This window comes from Macrosteles quadrilineatus, unplaced genomic scaffold (genome assembly GCF_028750875.1).
Source record: "Macrosteles quadrilineatus isolate MER2022 unplaced genomic scaffold, UCM_ALF_1.0 Scaffold_3__2_contigs__length_128488019, whole genome shotgun sequence".
NCBI lineage: Eukaryota > Metazoa > Arthropoda > Insecta > Hemiptera > Cicadellidae > Macrosteles > Macrosteles quadrilineatus.
The window spans coordinates 35,272,833-35,299,829 of record NW_026542596.1 but is presented as its reverse complement, the minus strand read 5'-3'; the positions used below and the strand labels follow the sequence as shown (position 1 = coordinate 35,299,829).

The 26,997-nt window shown below is 35.3% G+C and overlaps 1 protein-coding gene across 3 annotated transcripts in view; it reads left to right on the top strand.

Moving 5' to 3' along the window:
- LOC128988518 (histone demethylase UTY-like) overlaps positions 1–26,997 on the top strand; it is a 107,451-nt gene that overhangs the window by 1,853 nt on the left and 78,601 nt on the right. For all 3 annotated transcript variants that reach the window (XM_054409883.1, XM_054409884.1, XM_054409882.1), the window contains exons 2-4: positions 3,119–3,185; positions 3,857–4,049; positions 8,125–8,233. In XM_054409883.1, coding sequence (XP_054265858.1) covers positions 3,119–3,185; positions 3,857–4,049; positions 8,125–8,233 — 369 coding nt within the window. The remainder of the gene's footprint in view (positions 1–3,118; positions 3,186–3,856; positions 4,050–8,124; positions 8,234–26,997) is intronic.

Genomic DNA, 26,997 nt, shown 5'->3' with positions numbered 1-26,997 from the left:
ATAATTCCAAATGAATAGCAATTCATTATGTTATGATTTTAGGGATTGCCCGTTTTAACCGACCTTTTGAGTTATCCGACGTAGGTCCGGTCCCATTAGGGTCGGTTAAGAGGGGATCTACTGTACCTACTGATTGACAAAATTTCAAAATTTAATCACTAGGCCTAGCCCTCATAATTAATTAGTTCTGTGAAATTGGGTTCGGATCATAGTACTTGCCACTACTTTATTATCGGTGTATTGTACCGGCTCAACCATTGCTTTGCTGGGTACGTTCCACGCACAGGCCCCTGTGGTGGATAGGCAGATGCTTGGTAAAAGAGGCCGCTAACCTCTTAAACACTCGAGGGGCGCTTGTGGAGTCCAGCTCCAACTAAATATTAATAATTTAGCCTTGAAGGGTCCACGATAATAATTAGGGTAAGTAAGAACCACGAATAGGCCTACTAGTGGTAAGACCATTGCACTTAAAAAACAAATAATTTAATATAGGTATCAGAGTGTTTTTGTGCGGTTTTTGGTTACAGAGAAAATTGAATAAATTCTAGCCTAAATTTAAATTTCCCATGTTATTCTTATGGAGAATGAGTAAACTGTTGTAGTTTGCTTGTTTGTATAGGTATATATTTATCAAACTTGGCAAATGTATTTATTTTATACTAAGCTTTTCATATTTGACTAAAACACACTTTATTAACCTCCCTGTAGCAGCAAACCTAGGCACCTCGTTAAACCTTATGTTTAAAATTTACCTAATTTAAAATCAAACACTGGTAAATGGAATTTCGCTTAGTCTGCAGGTTTGCTGTGGCAGGGGTATTTCTTCATTGAATCAGTTAACCAAATCACAATACTGACAAATTACTTAAGCAGTAGGCCTATAATAGCTTCATCAGAATGACTCATCTTCAAAAGTCATTCAAGTGCAATTATCTTTACAGTACATTTGCATTGACATTCTGCTTCAACTTTTAAATAATAACTACATATTTAATTTGATAACTCTTACTTAAATGTTAATATCGTTTGAGTACGGTAACTTAGTTCCATTTAACCAAACAAAACATTTTTGAACTCACAAAAGGATTATTTTGCTTAGGCCTACCGTAGTCTTTTAGCATCAAACTAACTTAGGTACAATTTTATATTTCTTGTGTTCACCACCAACACCACCAATAGAGTTTTCACTTTTTTTATTTTTATTGGCTATAGCCTACTTACTATTACTTGGCAAGTAGAAAAAACCTTTAAAGTAGCCTATGACATCATTTAAAATCTTTGTTCAAATTCAATTTTTGGTACTTCAGTATTAAACGGAGGCCACATTTTGTCAGCGCGCTGCGGCGGTTATGTTAGGTTGGGTTATCGTAAATATTATGTGTGTAGGACTTTCCTCGCTTCGTTATGAATCGAACGATACTTTCTATTATGATAACCCAACCTAACATAACCGCCGCAGCGCGCTGACAAAATGTGGCCTCCGTTTAATACTGAAGTACCCAATTTTTTTCTAGAAAACAAGTGTATCAGTAATAGGTACCTACTTAAAAGAAAAGTGAGCTGAGGGTCTCCAATGTATTTTTTTATGATGGAACCTGTCTCCCGACCCTCCATCTACTTGGGGACTAGCCAATGGTTTGAGGTCCAGGCCATTTCTAGGTAGAAAGAGGAACAAGAGGCAGATTTCTACCCAGACTGTATTTATCACGTTTGCTGCGGATTACTATAATAATTATTTTAAGCTCAGAACTCGGCGGGGAACGTTGCTATTGTCACCCTGCGTTTAGTGCCGGTTTCGTACATCATTTTGGTGCAGTTCATTTAAAGGTTTTTTTGTGTTTTTTTATGGTCTATCCGAGTACTAAACCCCTGCTTTTTCCCTCTGTTTGGCAATACTGAGGGTCTGTTAGGAATTTTGTTTAGTGCTGCTATCTTTTTGGTCCAAGTTGTAAAACTATGTCCACGACTGTAACTCGATACATGTTATAATATGCCTCTCCTATTCGATGAAACTAAATTTAATCATTTTTGCGCATTCATCCACGCAGCACATTCACTGTTCCTGCACCAGGCCAGGCGGCGGTTGGCCATCACGCAAACGCAGCGAACATGTTAACACGGCACAAACCTATTGTGAAATTTTCTGGAAAATTATGGTTGCGGATCAAATTTTGTTGATCAGCCACTGCAGGTTTTAAATTTCCTATTCTTTGCAACAAGCTGTAGTCAGTCAACATTTAGGGATTAATTATTAATTTATATTTTTGATAATTTTTCAACGAAACTTGATTGTCTGGGTAACCAAGTGGGGTTAAATAGTGTTTGCTTCCAACTGTGAAGGTCCCAAAGCAACATAACACAGTCACAGAGTGTTTCAGAATCCAGACACCATTTGTCATTGGGCTCAATAAATATTATATATTGGGTATCAATTAATAATGCCAATATCTAACAAAAGGTCGACGTAAGATAGTAACACGACCAGCGTTTGGACTGTTCCCTTTATAAAAAAATTTAAGTTTATGTCTTGTGAAGTTGGTGGTCCTCTTCTCTGTCACAGACATACGCAATGATTAAATCTACTCCAAATGACTCCCAAGAACCTTGAGTTGGATAACTATAATACAGTAGAACCTCTTTAATCCAAACTAATTGGGACCGGGGGTAGTTCGGACTATTGAATAGTTCGGATTACAGAACATATTGTTGTTTTTACATAACAATTGCTAGGGAAAAGTGAAAAATGCTTTATAAAGTAAAATACATTGTTTATTTAATACATTAGGAAACAGGGTATAAACAGTACTTTACATTACAATAGAAACAATTACAATATGTATAGGCCTACCAATAAATACAGTATCCAATAAAGAACTACTGTACTGTATATAGAGTACAGCAATGAGGCGTTCGGATTAGTGGACGTTCGGATTACGAGGGTTCGGATTAAAGAGGTTCCACTGTAATTAGGTTGGCCGTATTTTCTTTTTTCTTAATTTTTTTTTGTAAATTCTGTACTGTATATCTTTCCTGTATGCAAAAATAATTCATCCGGGTAAGTCAAATCATAAAGTCAAAGTAGATTTGTAATAATCCATATTGTTTTCTTTTGTTCCAGTCGGCAGTTTGGATTTCTCAAACTAAACTCGCCTGAACAGAGCAAGAAGAAAGAGCTGGTTGTAAAGGTAATATATAGTATATTTTTTTATTAATCAGCGTATCAACTACCTACTGTTTATAAATCTGGGAAAAATAACCTTTTCACTTGCAATTTTGAAACTATAAAGTAGTGGTTTATTTTATTAATGAAACATGTCTGGTTTGTCTGTGTTTAGTAAAGGCTACCTAGAACATGCTAAGTCAACATTTTTTTTAAAGGTAGCAACCTCACATTTAAATATAGGACTGGAGTATACAGTATGTAACAGAGGCTATGGACATTTTAGAGCTTGAATCAGTCCAAAGTATATAAAGTAATTTTAAACTCAGTGTGCTTTTACTGAATTCAAATCGCCTTTAGATACTTGGACAGATTCAAATTATGTGAGTGCAACCTTTTGTCTACGATTGTTAAAAGGGAATTTTTATTTATTTGTCGAAGGTTAACTGGTGTGGAGAACTATTCAAGCCAATTTATAATTTCATTTAAAAAATTGTGGTGTATTTTTTCTTTACACTAAGTTACATATTTTAAAACAAATATGCTTACACAATTTTTTGTAACGTAAGCTATGTGAATGGTAGAGTCTAATTCCTCCACATTTCTCATTTTCTTTGTTCACCTGTGATGCTATTCAACGCTAACCAGTGAAGTAAGCAAACTACTCTTTGGTCAGTAAAACTGTAATTTTTGTAGGCAGTGAAATATCTGGAACGGATGCTTGTACAAGCCCAGGAAGAGAAAGAGAGGAACAAAACGCAAAAGAAAGATGAATCGGCCAATAAAGCAACGGAGAGCTCTGAATCTGACATCAAAGAGATCAGCATCGATCCTAAAACGTACTGCAAGCTCGGTCACTTCCATCTTCTGCTTGAGGACTACTCTAAAGGTACTTAACCTAGCTAATTATTACAGGTTCACTACACTAGACAAGGAATTAGACGGAACAGACAGGAATAGTAAAGGTAACAAAAAGGACAAATTCTGGCATTAGGGCTACCCTAGATGACACATAGAAAGGAAACTGCAATTTCTTATAGGAGTATATATACAGCTTAAGTGCATATATACTTAAGTAAGCAAGCTTAAGTGCTTGAGTAATTCCAGACTGAGCTTATATTGTATTTGACCATACAGTTCCGGTCTGTGTCATTTCCGTTTCTTTCCTGCCAAGTGTAGTCCAAGCGCTTCAACCTCAGCGATAGGAGTCAAGACACGAAACGCCACATAAGAAAATGTTGGTTGGATGCTCTTTTGAGAATTTACAAGATTCGTAGTTTTGTAGCAAGGCATGTTGTTTTCCCACACCTTTTCCTGTGTAGTGTAGCAGTTTTTGTTTGATAACAAAATAAGCATCCATGAAACAATCAAACAAACACATTTTCAAACAGCTAGTTTATACTTTGGTGTAAATTAAACAAAAAGATGTTAATTGCATTGAAAAGCTGTTTATTATTGATTAAATATATAATGTTAACTTTGAAAACATGTAAGAGAAGCTCTTAGACAATCTGCCCGTGAGGCAGACCCCTTAGGGAATTTTTTCATACCAATAATTTTTGGCAAACCTGCACACTGTAAGCTTTAGTGTGATGTGATGTTACATATGCCTATATTATTATTTAGCTAGTAACCTGTAAGCCATGACTACAAATTTGGCTTTGTCATTTTAATAATGTAGTAGATTGTTCTCGAACTAAACAACTCATACTTGAGTATTTGTAAAAACTCTACTAATAACTCATACACCCCTAACACCCCTAATTCCTTGTAACGGATAAGTAGCAAAATGGTGAAATAAATCCAGAGCGCGCTAATCATAAAACCAACAACTGATCGTTTTTTGAGGTTTTAGATTGCATCGAATGAGCAGATATAACTGTCAGAACCAAAAGTAGTTTAATGTCTTCATAGTTTGTAAAAACTCTTTGCATTTTCATAAAAGCTAAAATTTCTGATAGTTGAATGAGCAATAATTGAAATAGTTAGTAAAAGATAAGATTACATGTGAGAAATGCTGTTAATCATTTCTGTTTTGTTTGAATCTATTGTTGTAAAATAAATTTGCTTCAACTATATACAAAATAGATATGACCAACTACGTAACTATGTTTATTATAACTCGCCTTCCATTTTGTCTTATGTTTATTTAACATTCCACTGAGAATTTTTAGGGAGTTCCTATTAAGTTCTTGTCTGAAAAAAAAATTAATTTCCGTCACAAATTTGTATCTTTTAGGGTACATATTTTATGTTATTGTTATTTTAGCCATCCATGTTTTATTTTTGTTTTTCAGAATGGGAATTTTTTGTCAAATAATTTCTTGGTGAAAGTATATTTTTTAAGGAATCAATTATTAAAAGTTTAGAGTTATTGGGATTTTCGACCATAAAAGTTAAACAGACAAGTTAGTGGTTTAGTTGTGCCTATAGTTTTGGACAGATGTGATGAACCCAGGAGGATTTGTGTACTAGCCTGGGTATTGTACATCGGCGCGGCCACCGCCGGTCCTTTATTGCTGCCGGTTGATTGAGTTCACCCTAAATGGGACTAGAGAGGCCATTAACAACAAATAATTGTCCTTGTTATTATACATAGAAATGAAACAAATATTGTTTTTAGCTAAAAATACCTCTTTAAATACCAAATCGATCAACTTTAACATATTTTATAAGCGTACTTGTTATGATATCACGTCACAATACAACTTAAATACTATTTACAAGAATAAAATCATGATAATGAGTAGGCCTGACAGCCGTTGTTTGATTTAATTTCCCCTTTAGTTGGTACATTTTTCAATATTGTTAGAATAATCACAGAGATATAAGGTACAAAGGAAACATTCAATGGCACACTTAAGTGGTGTCTAGCACTACTGGTGTCTTAAAGCAAAGACCAACACCGCCCCCTCGCCACTATGTACTACAACGCTCACGGTGGGGGGACCCTTGCCCTTTTCGATAGGTATTTCCACACAGTGCTTGCCACTCGGAACACTTCCTTGCTCATCATAAGTAAATTTCCGACACAACATACTAAGGCTGAAAGCACACGGTCGTCCCTTAAGCGAGTTTCCTCTGTACCTTACTTCTCTGTGGAATAATTGGGATGTAATTATTGTTTAAAATTGAAAATTGGAAAGTTCCCTATTGTAAATTAATGTTACAAGTAAACGAATAAAATATGGAAACGTCAAGTGATTGGCATGAAATTTAGTATCAAATTATCGAGAATTTTTGAACTACAATATCACACTTTTTTTATTAGTGTTTATAATATTAATATTAAAGACAATTGTTGTGATTGGGCTCTCTCATCCCTCTTGGTGTAAACTTAGTCGAGCAGCAGTAATAAAGTACTGGCTAGTGCATCGGTGAACAATTCACGGCTTAGGACACACACCCAACTATTTGTTCACCAAAGCCTGTTCACAAATGTAGTTTCGATCACCTCGGATAAGCAATATTGTTAGCAATTTGCGGTATCTAGGCTATAACAAACCCACATCACCACAAACCCCAAAATATGTAGGGTTCAAATGACAACAAGGGAATTACCATTAATTCTGTCATAAAACCTGTGCTGAACTTACTAACTCTTAAATCTAAAAGATGTTAAATACACGGTGAATCTTTTATTGCTCTTCAAAAACCACTATTCCACTTTCAAATGTGTATTCCAGCCAATATATAAGAGTGGCATTATACAGTAACATCAAAGAGGGAGTGTGACCCAATTAGCCATTATCAGTTGCTGATAAGCCTGATGCCCAGTATGCTCCTAGTATGGCCTGAATTGATACTGTTGCTTACCAGAATCCAACAGAACACTGCTACCACTGATACTAAACATTTAGCAAGTTTTTAAACTCTCAAGAGGAAAATCAGATTTTTATTTTAACCTATGATTGTTAGATAATTTTACCAACAGTGCAATAGGAATTTACACACAGTGCTGGCCGCTCGGGCACTTTCTTGCTCATCACAAGTAAATTTCCCGCTCAAATATTTTGTTAAAGAGGTTGGTGGCCTTATTTAACCTTGCATTCGCCCGTCCACATAGACTAACTGCCCGTGCGGGATTGTTTCTTAGCAAAGTAAGGGGTGAGCCGGTACAGTACAAAGGTAAACTGTACTGATAAAATATTTGTGGCAGTGACCTGGATCCGAACCCACAACATCGCTGCCTTGGGCCGGTGACACTACCGACTGAGGCACCGACTCACTAACATACCAGAGCCGAGTGTTTCTTTTAATCCAAATCAATATTTTTTGTTAATTCTATCGCATTTCACTCTAAGAGAAACAGCAAACAGATGGATGTAAAAAACTCTTTACTCAAAGAATTCCCAAATGAAAAGATTTGCAAAATCCCAAGAACTAACAATATGGACCAAGTAATGTTCCTTAAGTCAATGATCTGTTATCACAAAAATATCCTACTGAAGATCAGTTTTAATGTAACTTACATATTTTCACCTTGTCTTGGAAATATTTAGTCTTTTGCGGTTGATTATAGTCTATCAGTTATAATTTATTACGTTATCACATTAAAACTGTGTTGAACAGCATTGAAACAGCAGGCAAACAAAAAAAAGATTTGCGTAACTTAGGTAAGATGATTAGAGTTTCACCCTGCCCTCCCAACAGTGAAGGAAGACCCTTGTGCCCTGCGTGATAGGAATTTCCATACAGTGCTCGCTGTTCGGTCTCTTCCTGCTTGTCACGAGTACATTTCCACTCCAACATACCAGAGCTTCGTGCAGGCAACTGAAGGCTTGTGTATGGTGGTTTTAATTTTGGATTTTGGCTAGTTTTCCTACTGAAAGATTCTTAAACATTACTCTTTGTACCTTCCAAATATTTTTTAATGTTTTTGTCATGTAAAATACACATCAAACAGTTAAATGTGTAAGTGTCATGTAAAATACAATTAACAACAAGAAACTGGTCTGTTTCAGCGATGTCTGCGTATCAGAAGTTTTTCAACCTGAAGCCAGACTATTGGAAAGACGCAAACTTCCTTTATGGACAGGGACTGGTGTACTTTCACTTCAATGCATTCCAATGGTAAGTTTTCAAACATTTTATTTTTTAATATTTTTCCCTTGGATATGAATTTTGATTTAAGTGTTGAACTGATTTTACTTCAGTTTTTGACTACGTTGACAAGAGTGATTGTCAACATAGAGGTGGGAAATGAACTGGCTTGAGTAGTGGTGAATAAATCTCTTTACAATGAGTCCGGCTCAAGCTTGAGTTCACCTAACTAGAAAACTAAAAATGATCTCTTTTGCGAAGTGGGCTTTATCTCTACTCGAGAACTCCCTGCTCTAAACCCACCAGTGGGGGCTGGTCCATAAGGAGTCTGGTACCGATTCCTCCCATTTTCAAGTAAAAAATAAAAATAATAATAATAAAATAAATATTTCCTACATTTGAATGTGTCAAGTAAACGTCAGCAAGGTCAATATAGGATGGGTGATAATGGACGCAACATGCAACAGGTAGTAGTCCTATGCGGTTACTCAGTGGATATCAGTCCAAACTCCCATATAAACCACATGGAAAAATTTGACTAATCACTGCGCTGCATCAGGATCTAATGCCACATTTGGCGTTTGGGACTCCATCCAAATAGTAGTTCTAACTATTGCCACAATGAGCGCTGCGGTCTGTTGACTAACAACGTAAACACGACGCAATATTACTACTGTCATCAAATAAGTGAATACAGTATCTAGTGATTCGTAGAGGTTATGTTTATCGTGCTGCTGGTATTTGATGTGTCAATTAATTTACTATTGTTTCTCTAGAAAGTAGAAGTGTTGTTTAATGATGATAATGAACTATGAATTCTGTTAAAAATATCTCTGCAAAGTATGGGAGTGGTGTGGAGATTTATGAATAAAGAGACAATGATGGCAATTATGTACATTTAGTTTATATAAAAAAATAGGGACCTAAAGCAACGTTTAAATATCACTCAATATATAACTTTTAACCAAGACCCTCCCCTGGGATCAGTAATCTCCCAGTGGTTCAAGAATGGTCATTTTTATGCCCCTCCAAAAGGCTGGAGGTGCCCTGGGTGCCATGATGTCATTGCAATCTGCATGACAAGCTTCTGTTATGATGGGTTGAATTGATGTTGGCGTACCTTTTTTTCATAATCCAAAAATTCTTGTTTCTCAACCAGATAACAACTGAATTAACCTCAAACTGTTGTTTTGGTGTTGCTTAATGAATAGTGATAGTGATGTAGGTCTGGTGTGTGTGTAAATCATTAACTAATTGTAACTTTCATTGAATGGGTTTCACATCCAGTTCAGTTAAATGTATGCCATACATTTCCAGTTAGTTAATATTGTACAAATAGGCCACAATAGGTTCTCAGGATGCCGGTAAACTGTCTGGGTAGCTGAGTGGTTATAGTGCTCCCCTGGTAATCAAAAGGTCGCCGGTTCAATCCTGAGAAAAGTCAAGTAGCTTTTTGATGGTTCGAAACTGGACCCAGCTGTTCCTGATCATTGGGCGTTAAATAAACTAGCTGTTACCCACGGGCTTCACCCCAAGTATTAATAAAACTATTGATTGGTTAAGTTAACCTGAAATAAACAAAACACTGTAAAAGAAACAAATAATCACACCTGATTATAATAAGGCAATAAATTGAAAGAATAACAAAGAAATAAGTACAGCTGAGGTATTTTTAAAATTAGGTATATGAAAAGTTCCCTTTAGAAAGGAATTACGACCTTAAAGGGAATTACAACCTATAATGGATAGTTTTACGCAAGGTTTCTCGTCATGACGAACAATTTAAGTATATGGTTTATGGGGGTGTGACTTGTAGTTTTCTCAAAAGATCATGGGTACTTTTGGCTTTATATATAGACTAGCTGTGTGCCCGTTCTACGCACGGGGATCTTATCATAGTCAGTGAAATAAAACCTTCTTATATAAAGCACAGCAGTTGGTTTGCATACTTTCAGATATGCTGACAAAACTATTCCTTCGCAAATACAGTACCTATCTGACAGTTTCAAGCCAAAACTAATGCTTCGCAATTAAATGTCACCCGGATCTTGTTGATCCATATGTTATATCCAATGATTAAACTAAATAAATGGTATCAGCATTCTGACACATACTTTCTCCCATAAGTTTGTCAACAACCTTTATCATGTGTAAGCGGTGAGAGTAAATATACTGAAATGGGATTTGTACAATTTTGTTCAGAATTTAAAGGACTATAACATAATGGTTAAAAGTATTTAAGGTACTACCTCAACCTCTTAATTAAACACTTTATTCGGGTTGACATTTTCATTATCAAGGCGCTCTTGTCCTTTCCGTGAAACATTGAGAAACAAGGACATTAATGCGTTACCATCATACATACACACAAAAATACCGAACTTAATTAGGGAATCTGCTACGCTTTAAGCATAAAAAAGTACATATAAAATTAGTACTTGAAATCTTTGTTAATGCCATAAAATTTGATCATAACAATTTATATTTGCTTGGACCGGAGATGACTCGAAATTCTGTCAAAATGCTATCTGAATTGGTTTGCTACGGTATATGAAATGAAGAACAGTAGGCCTACTATAGACGATTTAGATTGGTAATTTGTAATAAAAATTACCAAAATAGGCCACGAACTATTGATACATAAACAACGTTCAAAGTGTTTGAACAATTCATGATGGTTTGCTGAATAAATGTTTTACTAAAATCTATATATATAATTCCGTAAGTCAAATTTTTGTAAAGAAATTGTGAGTGACTGGATGGCCGTAGAAGGATGGGAGGGGTCTTATTTTAAAGGTCTTGACGTGAATTTTGAGGGAAAACTATTCATTTTTCTTATTTTTTTATTCAAAATTAGATACAACGTAAAATATTCTCCATAAGAATAGCATTAGAAGTCATTTACTGCTGATTTCTGTTTACTTCAATACAGCTGATCGTGCTATATCTTGAAACCAGTGATCAATACACGCATTTGGTTTACTTTTAGCCAGTCAACTATGAAATGTATACTATAATAAAACTGAAATCTTGAAGATTAATCGGAAAAATGTCTGCATTCTTTGTTTATATTTAAATCATATACTCAAGTTTCATTTTTTCATGCTTTTACGTTATTTTCATGTTAAAGGAATAAACGACATAGAATAAATATTCTGTATAAATAATCAAAGAGTCAAAATTAAATCCAACTTCTGTTTTGTTTTTATTTTTAAATCATATGTTCAAGTTTATTTTAAATGATGTTGTTTTCTTTATATTTCTACACATTTTAAGGTTAAGGTTGTGTTAATATATAAAACTAAAATAACCTATAAATGTTATTGGTTCTAAAATGGTGTATTTGCATTCCTTCGTAAGTAAATATTTTTTTAGTGCAGTGAATATACAATGTAGAGTAATCATATTCGATCATACTTTTATAAAATCACCAGGGATTCAAGATGTTTTGGTATGTAGGCTGCTGGATATAGGTATATTCTTTTCATTTTTAATATAAACGCCAGGGGAATACCACAAAGGCGGGGAACTGTTCATAGGAATGACAGTGTGCGTAGAAGAGCAAGAGTAGATAATGACGAACTTAATCAAGATATGTTACCACCCCTTTTTAGGAGACCCATGGTAGACGAGAGAAATGTAAATATTCATGATGCAGGATTACTGGACCAAGAGTGCATTCAATGTAGTGCTCTTCATTTTAGAGAAGAACTAACGAATAATTATTTTATGACATGTTGCCATAACGGACTTATTAACCTTCCTCAGCCAAAAACTAATGTAGAACTTAAAAATTTGTTTGAAGAGAGCCCACAACTGTATAAATTCATTCGACAATACAACAGTGCGATGGCTTTTTTTTCTTTTTCAGCCAGTAAGAAATATATTCCAGGAAAAGGACCATACTGTTTCAAAATTCAAGGACAGATTTATCGTTCAATATCAGATTTGCTGCCTCCACATGATGAAGACCCCGTGTATGGCCAATTGTACATTATTGACACATCAACAGCAACAGAAATTCGTCAAAGGCGTCGAGAAAATAGTGACTTAAAACCTGAAATATTGTCAAAACTAGCTGAAATTCTATTAGAAAATCCATATGCACAAGTTTACAAAAGAGCTTCGGAAGAAATGGTTGTACAAGGTGACAGTGAATTAGAACTTAGGTTTGTAGACAGGATAAATATAGATCGTCGTAGGTATAATAAGCCTACTGCAGATGAAATTGCAGGCGTCTTCAATTCATCTGAAGGCGAACCTCCAATTAATTTCTAAAATTCCAAACAGGGAAGCTTTTATTTATCCTCATTAACCACAAGACCAAAGCTACCTTAGTAAACCAGTATTTATTCACAAACAATGATATGTTTGCTGCCTTTTATGTTAAACCACTGGAGTGATTCAAATTATTTATTGAAAATGACATCAACAAAAGCAAACAAAGAAGAACAACAAACTGGTTTTTACACAAAAGATATGGTGCACAGGGATGCCTATTCTGACACATAGATAATGTTATTCTGAGTTTGTTTAAATACCGGAATTGCAATATGTTGTTTTACATTTGAGCTTTTCAGGGACTTATGTCCCTACAAGCCACTAGTGCGTTATAGTTTTCTTAGCATAACATTTTGGAATCCAGACAGTAAAAGCAAAAATTATACAGTTAAGACATCAATTAAATTGAATAGGCCTACGCCTGTAATAAATAAGGTGCAACACCAACGATAACTAATTTGTAAATTACTGTGATGTGTTGGTACGTAAAAATGATTCTTGCTGCTACTAAAGGTTAAAAGGAAAAGAACCAGTACCGTACCAAAAACCAAAGTTTACAGTTAAGAACTGACAGCCGACCAATTATATGCGTTAATCAAGGTTATTGATCTCTTGGTTTTGGATTTTCTCGTAAAAAGTTATCGGCAATCAAAGTTAATTCCCATTAATTGCTTTATTTGTACACAACTCTTAATGTAAACTTATCGGTGTCAGTTTGAAAAAAAAAAAAACAACCTTAGACAATTAACATAACTTTCTGTTATTTAATAGATTACGTATTCTCTAAACAATGGTTGCTGGTATATATATTAACATTATAAGGAAATGTGACAAAAATCACACAACGTTGGGTTTTTGGACGTTTGTAATTTTATTTCTTAAGTACCTGGGTAGGCCGTGTATTCTATGGAAAAGTACCGGTATCATGGATCGTTGTCGAAAGGGTTGTTATAAATAATTGGGTAAGCATACGTACCACACGTACCCAAGAGAAGGGCTATGGGCCTATTGGCTGTATGGTCCAGCGATTGCATCACACGGTGAGTAGGAACTATTGACTTTATATAGTCAATGGTAGGAACAAAAAGTGACACATTGGAAAATCGAGTTCAGCATCATCCGTAAACCTCTGTTACAATCACCCACTGCAGTTGTAATTTTTTGCTTTACACTTTACACAACCGCCATTGAAGAGCCGTCAATGAGTGGAACATTGTTTCTAAGCTATTGGCGACGGTCATTAGTAAATTTAAGTTTCCCAGCCGTATACAACACTGATTCAATCTTGATTCAATGTCTTCTTTCTGGTTATCAAAACTCCAAAACAATTTTATACACATATTTCTGGTTCCTGACCTGGATGATGCCTAGTTATTTAATTTACGGTTACACTATATTATTCCACTTGCGATTAATTAAATCCTTTATGTAATAAAAACGTTTTTAATCTCACTTGGATGGGATTTGCCTTCAAAACGTGATCGGAAATGGTTGTGGTATTTGTAAACAACATTTGTAAACATTTCAGTGACAGCTAGAAAAAATAATCTTGATCCGAACAGCTGTTCGTTGTTTCATAGATGATTATGTGATACAAATTGGAAGAAAACTTGACAAAAATCGCACAAAACTGCATTTTTGAACGTCCGTAATTTTAATTACAAAGTAGTGAGACCATATTTTAATGGCTAAAGACACTCTCGCCAATCCAGTGAATACATTAAAATGACTTGGGTCTTGATAGGTACTCTCGTTTTCCTGGAGAAGATTGCGTAAAATGCCATCTTGAGTGTGTCAGACAGACAGACAGACAGAAATTTAGATGAGATCTGTTATGTACATCTTGAGTATTTCTACAATCTTTGAGTCGAATATTTTAAAGTCATCAGAAATTATGACTGTTATTAGTTTTAAAATAACGCCTGTAATACTTAAATAAATAAATATAGGATGGAGAGGACACAGCTAACTCACCTGATGAAAGGTTGCAGACGAGTCAAAGAACACATAAAATCACACACATAATATACTTAAATATTTCGCCTCTTTCAGAGGCTTGCAATTGCTCGAATTTGAACAACACTAGTAAATAATAATATATGTTTATAAATGCAATTTATATTAGCTGTTTTGGCTATTTGGCTTTCTAGTCGTTATTACCTTGGGCATTTTCCTTGAATATTAGAGTTCCAGAAATTCACCAAATTGTAATAAATAAGAACATTATGCTAATTTTATTTTTTTTAATAAACCTTTACAGTAATAATGCATGTTTGGCGAATCACAAGGGTACAAGGAACTAGCCTAGAGAATTGTAGAAATTAAAGCAATACAAACAAGTGATTCAGTCAGGAAAACAACTGCTACGACCACATGTGGTTTGTTTACAAGGCGTATGATTGTTTACTCTCTATTCACATACACTAGATGCTTGAAAATGTCTGCTCTTAGATAGCACTGTTAAAAGCTAGCTCTTACAGTTAATTTGTTATATTTGTAAACCACTACAAATACCGCAGTTAGTTTTTAATTTAGTTAACACTTTTTTTTTTGTTATCTTAAATCTTCAACTGTTAAAACTTATTCATTTACAAATGTCAGTTAATCCATGTCAATTCCGTAAGTTAAGCATATATGCCAGTAGTTTATCTTATGATCTCATTATTATGGGCAGCTGCCCCTGTGAATGATGCTATCTGACAAAATGTAGACGTTCACTAGTATCAAGAGCAGGCCTTGAATTGTTCCCTTACAAAACATGTGAACAATTCCATTAGCATTGGAAAGTCCTTATTTTGGGGGGATAAAATATCTTTTTAAGGATCACTACCCATCAAGGATACCCATGCACATTAAAGCCATGCTTTTCTGCGGCTTTTAGGTGCTACGCTGACACAATGAATGTAGCACGTCTCAGCTACAATGGCGTGGCCAAATAGTATAAAAGCTCTCATTCCAATACAGCTACTAATCCAAACATCGTATCGCCGAGCTACTGAGTATAAAAAGGGGTCTTAAGATTTTCTTTGACAATCTAAGGCTAAGCTCACACAGGCAATTTTTCAATCGACCAATTTTAATATCAGCCGATTTAAAATCACCTTTTGTTTATGTCTAGTTGCACGCTTGTGCAACATTTTAGTTGAGGAATGGATTTTGTTGACTGTTGTGTTGTGGTTTAAAAAACACATTTAATGTAAAATACAACAGACTTAATCGAATTAACTTGTGTTTGTACTTTTCTACTTGGAGAAAGGAACAAAAGATTAGTTAATCAAAATACCCCCGCCGCAGCAAGCCTGCAGACTAAGCAAATTTCCATTTACCTGATTGGATTTTCAATTAAATCTATATAAATAACATTTATGTTAAACAAGTACCTAGGTTTTCTGCTACAGGGAGGATAATCAAATGTGGTTTTTGGTCAAATATTAATAGTTTAGTATAAAATAAATAAATTTGCCAAGTTTGATAAAAAAATATGCATAAACAAGTTCTTAACAAGCCACCTAAGGTAATAGCTACTTCCCTATAGGGAAATTTGCTAAAAATGAAGAAATTCAAATAACACTTAGTTGTTATAAAAAAAAAGATTAGTAAGCACTAAGCAGACCTAATAAACACATATTATCTTATCTTACTAATATTGTAAATGTGAAAGTTACTGTGTGTTTGTTTGTTTGAACTACTGGTCGGATTGAGCTGAAATTTGGTATGATGATAGCTTACGTTCCCGATTAAACATATAAAACATGGAATTTAATAACATATAAACATACTCTTATCTCAAAGATCCTTTTGGGCTCCGCCCCAGTAGCTCTGGAGATTCCCATGTTAACCTTATCAGTATGCATATTTAAAAATGAATTAAAGAATTTTGCCAGCTGTTTCAAGCAGTTACTCAAGTTGGTTCTATGATATTCAATATCATTAAAAAGTTATAAGGTTTGCCAACAGGGTGCAGCACTATTGATTTTGTTCATTTATGACAACAGCTAAATAATTTGAACCAAGCAACAACAAAAAGCTGCGATACACAATAAGAACTGTCAAGTAGGATTTTTACAGTTAAGTTTATCTATTTGTTTTTATATTGTGCGAATATTCAATAATTTACTTTTTTTGTTTAGGTGTAGTGGTAGAACATTATGGCTATGGTAGATGTGTTATACTATAGCATACCTTAAATTAAAAGTCCGCCCCAGGCTCCACACCAACAGAGGCCCCGAAATCAGGGCCATATTCCCCTAACGGAGGACACAGCGATTGCCGAGGACCTCGGCCTGGGAAGGGGCCTCACTTGGGGTCTCAAAAGAATTTTTTTTTCTCCTGGGAAAAAAATGTTGCCGATAATCTGTTAGAATTAGGGGGTACAACTTTCTAAGTCTAACTTGCATTCCTACTATCGCTTGAAAGCTTCTGTAAAGATTGCGTGATTGAAAATTTCAACTTCCAGCAATCGCGGGTGACGGTAATCAGGTCTCGCAACCGCAAAAGATGTTCACGATTGCTCCAAGAGACCACAGAGACGTTCATGATTTCACTGGGATATTGGGAGACAAATATGATGTCCTTGCAAAAAAGTTGTTCAGGATTTTGCCTCAATTTTAATAGAGGGTAGGCCTAATGGTGGTGCAAGATGTTCTTTATTTCCCCGTGGACGTAGACTACGTTCACGATCCCTATACGATCGTGGAAGGTTGCCTACGATTTTACCTTCACCACGATTGAAGGGGACTCGACTACAAATTTGTCGTGCAATGACGATTTCTTTATTTTCTATTCAGTTTCGCATTCAAGATTTCGCCAGGAGGCGTAGAAAATACCCCCGTGACCGCAAAAGATGTTCACTATTCTACCGTTGATCTCGGAAGATAACCACTGACGACCGTGGGGGACGAAGATGATGACCAACACGGAAGACGCTCATGATTTCGTCGTTACCGAGGACAATGTCATTCAATTTTTCTGCGATTGCATTAGTGGTTTGGTTAAATCATAGTACAAAATATCTATAATATTAAAACGAGACAGTGTTTTTTTATTTCACGATTCTGAATCAACCACTCGACGGATTTTCATGATTTTTGTGTTGAAAGAAAGATCATTTTGAGAACTAGGGAATGTCGAAGCCATAATTTTAGTTTAGGGTCCCAGTTTTTTAGAAATTAAGTTTTAATTTTTAAAAAGTCAAGCAGCCGACGCTAAGATTCTAAACTAGCTTTTGGCATAAAATAATTTGCTTAACATAACAGCTGTAAACATTCAGCTTTTGTGTCACAAATTCAGCATTTGGATAAAAATGTAAAGACATACTTAGGGTTGACTAATTTATACTATGTGTAATGCTAATCATTGATACGTTCAATTCTTCTGTAAGAGGATGACAGAATAATTATATTTAATTAAATATACACATTAAAATACTAGGATGTTCAAATAATTTTTTAAAGCAGTCTTTGTAATCTTCGAATTGTTTTAGAGTAATATAATTTGTTTTAACTAACAGCTGGTTAAATATTAACTATGGAACTATGAGGTTATTTTATTTACTCTTATTTTGTCATTGGTTATAGGAAATAAGTAAGATTAGTAGAGATAGTTAGACCTCAGTTTAAAATACTTTCGACCAAAATTAATTAAACCACAGTACAAATCGAGGCTCTGTACACGAGTCTTAATAAAGAAGGATAAATGCAAATTATTTTACTGCTCCACTTTTCAAGGAAAGATTAGAAAAATAACAATGTGTACATGTTTTTATTCTTCATGGTAGCTTTTTGTTTACAATTAATGTTTGTCTGCTTTAACTTTGTTTGGATTAGGCCCGGAAATATTGATCTCATAAAAGGAAGATCAAGAATAATCGGGAATCACGATTTTAAATTACCACCACAACCTCAGCCGGGTTTTATACAAAGATAAACAGATGGATGACATAAATACAACACAACGTCAACTTGACCTAGAATACTGCAATTAGACAAACCATCCTTTTATGAAATCGTGCTCAGTTGTGGTTACGTTTTTGGGTGACTCAGCGCCCCCAAACGTGAAAATATCTATTTTATTTCAACTATGAATATATTGTAGTTTAAATTAACTAATATGGGAAATTACGATGTACATTTATTCAATGAGGATGGGTAATAATCAAGGATAAAACTGATAACGGTATGGATAATAAACATTGACAACTACGTCATTAGCGTTACTAGCGTGTTTACTTTTTATATTCCTGCTACATGTGACCAGTTTTTTTTTTAGAAATGAATGTTATTTGAACCAAACAGCTGTTTCAAAACAAACTGTTATTGTTTTTACTTTTCTTTGTTTACACTTATTTATTTAGCAATTAATGCAGTGAAATTGATATAAAGGATAGGTGTGACGATTAGTTTTGATGTTAGGACACCAAAGTTAAGTTATGTGTACTGTGTATTTTATTGGATATTATCGTTTTATTTTAGGTCGTTTCATTCAGACCTACTGGAAATTGTGTTTAGTAGTTGTATTGTGGTGATAATAATTATGGAAAAGGCAGGTATGCTATTGAAGGTGGTATCGTTGACAAGGTCTATACACTTCTCAATTGTTACTGTAGGCTACTTATAATCGGTGTGCGTCTGTGCGAATCGGCTGCAAATCTCACTTCAACGCTTTTCACATAGTAAAAATTGCAGAATTGCTGTTTTATTGTAAAATTATCGGATTTAAAATGCATATCGTATAGGTCTATGATGGAATAAAAACACATTTGGTCACACAACATTTGTTTACAAGATGACTTTTCACATTAAAACTGCAAGAAACTTTGTCTTTATATGTGTAAACTAGCTGATATGAATTGTACACGGTTTTAACTGACTACTGAATTCCCGTACGTAGGACGGGCTAACACCTCGTAATGTATAATATACAGATAATACAATAACAGGCCTACTGTATTTTATACAAAGATATTATATTCTAAATTTAAAAAATGATTTAAAGGAGTGACAATAAAAAACCTTTTTTGTGTTACTTCTTAGAGTGCTCGTGCGCCATATGAATCACCAACTCATAAAAACGTAAAAAAATTTACAGCTTAAAGGAAGATTTAATTTAGCATATTTTTCCTTAAATAAAAAAAAAATGTAAATAACTAATTTAATATAGGTAGTTGAAGTAGCCTACATGAACCTATAAGCTCATTTAATCAGTGATACAAAATACATTTTTTTAATATATATGTGAAATAATAAGTACCATAGTAGGCCTACCCTAAACATAAAATGATCTTAAACAGGGTACTATGGTATTTTCACGTGTGTATATATATATTTATATATATATATGTGTGTATGTATGTGTATATGTATGTAAAAGAGGCCCCCTCATCTACGCCGCCCCAAGCACCCAACTATGACAGTATGCCACTGTCTACAGTTGGTATTAAGTTGTCGTTTTCTCTATAGAAAGTACTTATTTCAATGAAATTGAAGAACCTCTAGCCGATTATTCAGTCGACTGTGTGCGGGGATAGGTAACCACCTGTATGTTACAGATGGCCGGCCGACTATTGTCTCGCCTTACAAATTTGGGACATGCCAAAGATATTTAAATCGACACGATCCTGGATCGACGGTGTGCGGGCTTCCATCCCCATCTATGATGCATAGATGAGCCGACGAAATAGTTGCTTTGAAATAATCGCCTGTGTGCGCTAGTTTACCTACCTTAACTAGTATATAGCTTGTAATTGTTTCATTGTTTACTGATAGGGATTCATAGAGTACTTATATTCTATCTTTTTCTTATTCTTTGATGATACTTTTTTCCAGATCCTGTTGTTTCCATCCTTCTCCTTGTTCCCTCCTGTTCCTGACAACTCTTCTGAATCGTTTGCCATCAAATCTGAAGGTCGCTGGTTTGATTCCAAGCAAGATCATTTCTGGACCCAGATGCCAATCGTCTTTGTGCTTTAAATTAGTAATACTATCTAACAAAAGGTCATTGTTCGATAGTAACATGACTAGGATTTTTATTGTGCCCTTACAAAAATGGTTTAAAAAATACTAATAGTTTAATTACGCAAATTTAAACTAATAAATTTGCTTGCAACTGAAATAATAAATGCATATTTTTAGCTAATGTGTAAATTCAATTCAATTCAATTTTTATTTATTCAGAAAAAGAAACATTACATATTATTTTTTACATCAAACACTCTGAAATTAGATCCCTGCGAAGCAAAGCTTGTGTGCAGGGACCGAGTCACAAACATCAAGTGTCAAAACTAACGTTCAGTGTCACCAACATGAACTATACATGAAAAAACTTTTGAATTAACAATGTGATAAGAAGTCAATTTGAGTTATATTTAATCTATGGTGATTCTGAATCTAGGTTATATTTCCAAAGAACATAGAGCAATATTGCGGCCAACTATACCGATCCTTAGGTCTGAGGAGAAAATTACAGCATTAATGGTGCTTTGGAGGGTATTGAACTTTTCTAAAACCTATTGTGAACTGAGATTAATATTTTTTTGTTAAATTTAAAGATCCATTAAAAATTAAAGATAGATGGATTCATAGTTTTTTTTTAATATTCTACGAAATGTATTATGTATTTTAACTTGATCCTGCAGATTGCTGTAAACTAATCAAAAGATTAGTTAGTAACTTTTGTTTTGTGAGGTGAGAGTGGTAACAGTGTCTAGCATGCATGCGCCCCTAATCACTCCGATCAGTAGCGCCGAGCCAGCATAGTGGCAGTGCAGTGGCAATACGATGCGTACCGCCATTGACTATATAGCCACAACGTCAATGGTACCGCTCGGGTGCTCGTCAACATCCCTACAGACTACCTGTATAACCAATGTTGTAACGAAATTGATGTGTAATTCTGGAAAATAGTTTACATTTTCTAACAATTATTTCTTCCTATGAACCCAGAGTTTTTTTTTATCTATTTACTTTTATTTTTAGATATTAAAAAACATTCCTCTCGGCCGTGCGCCCTTTGGGAGCTTGCGCCCTATTGGGAAATCCGGCCCTGCACCCAAATATTTGAAAGTTGTCACAAACTCGATCGGCTCACATGCTACACATGCTACAACCCCGTCCCTGTGCATTCTTAATTGTAGATTTTGAGGGTCACTATTTGCCCGTAAAGAAATAACCATATACCTACTTAGTTTTAGAGGAATTGGTTAGCATATTCTGATCAAATAAGTTTATTTCAAAGATTTATCTGAGTAAAAGTGTTGTCATGACAAAAACCTGTTTTAAATCTACACTCAGTTGAACCTTAGTACACCCACTAGATAAAAAGGAGTTTAAATCGCTCATAGCACCATGTTTAACTGGTTAACCTTGGACGAGAGGAGAGGTGCTCTGAGGGGTCAGTGACCGAATACACGTGCGTTGCCATGACAACGACGCCAGCGCTGGTAGTTCATATACTCACCGATAGAATGCGGACAAGTCGTAGTTCAATCAGCTGTTCTGCGCTAGCGTTGGTCGCGTTGGTAGTTGCCGCGCTCGCCGCCAGAATGCACTGTTTCTACACCGCAGTTGACAGACAATCCGATAGGTGTCGCGCGCTGCTCAACAATGTGTATTGTTTCGTTCGGATTGGTCACTCGGCTACAGACAGACAACGTTTATTGGGAATCCCGACCCGAGTAGGCAAAATTACGGGTCGAAAACCGGTCCACGACTGAGGATGGACAGGTCGGGGCTATTGTGAGGGAATTGTGAAGTTTCCGTTGCAGACCCCCATACTACGACTGGGCTAGTGGGCTATAAAATATAACGTCCTTACCTGCCTCTCATCGTAAATAGTTTGTTAGCAACGAATTTTAAATCTTACAACGTACTGTTTTTTAGGTTAGGTCACAACAGCAACGTGTATGTGTGTAAAATCAATTATAATACCTGTGAATTTGACCACTGAAACTACAATTAATTTTAGAGCAATTTGGGCTATTGAGCATGTCTGCCGTTTCACCTACCAAACGTTTGTTTTTGTTACCGTGTCAATATAGTTTTTGAGTAAACATACGGTATAACCTTAGTTCCTAAGAATTTCACTGTTTTTCGTTGTGTTAAAATAAAGTAGTAAATCGTAACCATTCATATGCAACGTTGTAAACTAAACGGTGAATATATCCTACTAATATTATAAACTAGCTGGCCCGACAGACGTCGTCCTGTCCTATTGTGGTTTTATGTCACATGCTCGTTCATTTTCAAGATGAGCTCGTTCGCATGGCTCAATCACGTCCTGGTTGAAGTTCGTTCGCTACGCTCACTCACCTTTAGGTTGGAGCTCGTTCGCTGCGCTCACTTGCCTTCAGGTTAGCTCATTCGCTACGCTAACTCGTCTCCATGTTGAAGTTCGTTCGCTACGCTCACTCACCTTTTGGTTGCAAATTAGCTGTTCTCATAAATTAAAAATAAATATAGTGCTGCACCCTGTTGGTAAACCTATTAACTTTTTAATGCTATTGAACATCACAGAATCAAATTGTTTAGTTGCACCAGCTGTTAAGATTCTTTAATTCCATTTAAATATGAGTACTCATAAGGTTAACATGGGAAACTCCAGAGCCACTGGGGCGGAGCCCTATTGACGGATCTGCACCAAACTTCACACAAACCATCCTTGAATAATACTTAATAATGCCTGGAAGTTTCATTACAATCTGTCAAGCGGTTTTGGAGTCCATAAAGGACAAACATACAAATATACAAACATACAAATATACAAACATACATTGGATTTTATATATATAGATGAGAAAGTTTGGATGTATGGATGTATGTTTGTGACAAGTGAACGCGAAAAATACTGGTCGGATCGGGCTGAAATTTGGCATGATGATAGCTCACATTCCCAATTAACATACAGTATAGGCATATTCTTATTTCACAAATCCTTTCGGGCTCCGCCCCAGTGGCTCTGGAGTTTCCCATGTTAACCTTATGAGAAATGGAATTATTGAATTAACAACTGTTTCAATTAAACAAGGTGGTTCTGTTCTATGATGTTCAATAGCATTAAAGTTACAAGGATTACCAACAGGGTGCAGCACTATTATTTCTTTTACATTTATGACAACAGCTAATTTGCAACCAAAAGGTGAGTGAGCGTAGCGAACGAGCTCAAACATAAAGGTGAGTGAGCGTAGCGAACAAACTTCAACCAGGACGTGATTGAACCATGCGAACGAGATAATCTTGAAAATTAAGAAGTTAAACGGGGCAAAGCCCGCGGTTTACAGCTAGTTTAGAGAATCATTATATTTCGTTTGTCTTTGTGTAGGCAACATAATTATTTTTAAATTATTTTCGAGGTGACTTCTATACAGGATATACCGCAATACAGTATGTAAAGGTAGCCCATTGATGTATATAGTCAAGCAAATTTGATATATGTACGTTATTCTATCTAGCCGGTAAAGGTATAAGTATAGCCTGTGAGGGTGGTTAGCAGTGTTATTGTGTTATTTTGACTATTTAAAAGTGAAGTACTCAGTATAAGTATAGCCTGTGAGGGTGGTTAGCAGTGTTATTGTGTTATTTTGAATATTTAAAAGTGAAGTACTCAGTATAAGTATACAGTAGCCTGTGAGGGTGGTTAGCAGTGTTATTGTGTTATTTTGACTATTTAAAAGTTAAGTACTCAGTATAAGTATACAGTAGCCTGTGAGGGTGGTTAGCAGTGTTATTGTGTAATTTTGACTATTTAAAAGTGAAGTATTCAGTATAAGTATAGCATATGAGGGTGGTTAGCAGTGTTATTGTGTTATTTGGTATTTTGCCCTTTGCGTGACTCGAGTTGGAGTACTACTTTGATGAAGTCTTCAGTGTGGCATATTACACCCCATCACATCGACATGAAACATTTTACATTATACAGCTTTGTACCACTCGCCATGTACTTCTACTATACTTACCCTCATCCTATTCAGCCTTTGTTACTGCAGCTATATGCTAAACTGGAAGAGAAACATTTTGTATAAGTTAACTCAAAGACCTCAAGTACAGTGTTAACGATTTGTGAGAGTTGAGAAGCTCATTTGTCAATTTTCGTTCAAATAAATTCCGACGCTAGATATCGGGATGTTTTAGTATCCAAAGCCAAAGATAAGTAATTAAAATAGGCAAATTATTTCTGCCATTTACATAGAATAACATACATAACATTATATAAAGTGTCATATATATTTCCCCCAAAACACTGAGACTGAGACTCCAAAAAAGGAAACGATAATAATTTGTTAAGTTGATCCAAATGACGATCAGCACCAAATAATTGTCACATCACACCAGCGCTCCCTGCGGTTTATGCTGAAACTACAGCTGTGGGTGTGTTACTCTATGGTAATTGGCTGTCAGAACTGATTAATTATTCCATGTTTCTCGCCTCTATGCGCTTTGTAGTGACGTTTGCAGCGTGGATTCACTAATTAATCAAACTTGGCTTTACGTTTCAACAGATTAGTTTGCGTTTAGTTTGAATCGTGCAACTTTCTCATGATTTATAAAAAACTATTAACATTTCTTTGGAGCAAAAGAAAGAATCAAGATTTGCTCATCTATTTTGCAAACGATTGAATTATGCCTGTTTGAGGTTCCCAACTCAAACGGCAAGGGCATTAAAATAGCTATTTACCTTACAAGTGTAGTAAGAGCGTTTTTACATCACGCATGTGAATGTTGTGCAACGAGCGGAAGCGAGTTGCATAATTTACCTAAGTGATGTAAACACGCTCTTGCGTATCGTGTAACGTACAAGATTTTACCTGACCCGACAATATACAGGAGGTTACGAACAATTTTTTTCATTATCCATTTCACTCATCTTCTAACAATAACGTTCATTTACATACAAAAGCTAGGTTAGGAAAATTCTTCAAAACATAACGATAAAATTGAAGCGCACAGCTGATTTCTAGCGTTGAACGTCGTTGGCTCCACAGAGTTATATTTTTTAAGTTAATCACTCAATGTTATTTAAATGGGTTTCATTACATCACCGAGTGAGTTTGTTTAAACTTTACATTACTCGAGAAGTAAAGAAGTTGTATACATCACGCTTGGGATAGGGAAATTTAACATGGCGGGTTAGGTAAAATAAATTAAGATTTTATAAAGAAGTTTTTATGAAAAGACATATTACTATGTTAGAAAGACACGCATAGCTAAAATAAAGGTCATTTTTGAAATCCTTGTGGTTTTGTATGAGATTCTACTTCTTTCATCGTAAAAGTTAATATTTTTAACGAAGACAAAAACTTAATAAATATTAAAATCCTTATTTCTATATTGCGGAGTTTGACGAAAGTGTAAAATATCACTAAAAACTTCCTCTTCAAATGAGCTTTAAAATTATGTATAATAACCTTTAATTGCCGTCACATTGCATAGTGAAATTCTATGCGCCATTGTGAAAATGTTCTAATGTTTGGGTACTCTCAAGCTTAAACGTTTCTACATCACTCTTCAACCAAAGTTGTAAAAGACATTCGACCATTTAATCACCAATCAATACCACACTGAACTACGACAGGTTGTAAACTCTTCAAAATCCGTTGTCACACCTGGCCGCGTTTTCATTCAAAAACAACAATGGTCCTAAACAACACCCTTGTAGAACCCCGTAGCTGCACAATTCTACCTGAAAGGCCGCAAAGATAGAGGGAATTTCGCCTAATGTATCCAGTGTTTGTATGAGGGGGTGGGAGGGGGATGGCCTACGTGCGGAACTGACTGAGGCCTTTATTGATTGTACGCAGCCTACCAGACCCAAAGGGAGTAGAGTACTTCTGATAAGGCTGGCCCAATTGTTTCATTTCATGCGAGTACTAATTTTCCGCATTCCCGCTCATTCATATTTCAACCTGTTAGTGACACTTTTCCCCACACGATACGATTAAAGGTATTTGCATAAGGGTAATTTTGTGCTAAGGGCGTGATTTGTATGTGGTTCAACGGTGTGATTCTAATGTTTCGGGAAGTATGAATTATTCCGAATTACTTTTAAAATTTTGGAAAATGTCCAGCAACCTTTTGAGGCCCTCTCATAACGTTTAATGGCAAATTATTACTGTTTATTTACAAGTTGTAAGTTCGTTGTGGCAAATTACACTGTTTTAGTTGAACAACAACTCAAACGGTTGTTCAGTTATTTTAGTTTCAAAAGAAGTAATAAAGGGTAAAAACAGTTGGAATGAGCTATGTGAATTAATAATATGTGTGTAACGTTGGGTCAGAAGAGTTTTTAATTACTTGTCAAATTAACAACGGAAATTTTCGAACAGAATTTGAATCTTTTAGACACTATTGTGATTTGCGTACTCGTTTAGTTACACACATTTTTCAACCTCTGCAATCGTTTGAAATACCAATTTTAACTTGATTATAAAATGTTTGTTTATTTAGCTTTGAGGAGCCGCAGTCCCAATAATTATGGTTTCTTAATTTTGTTGAAATTTGAAAAAAATTCCGAACCAGTAAATT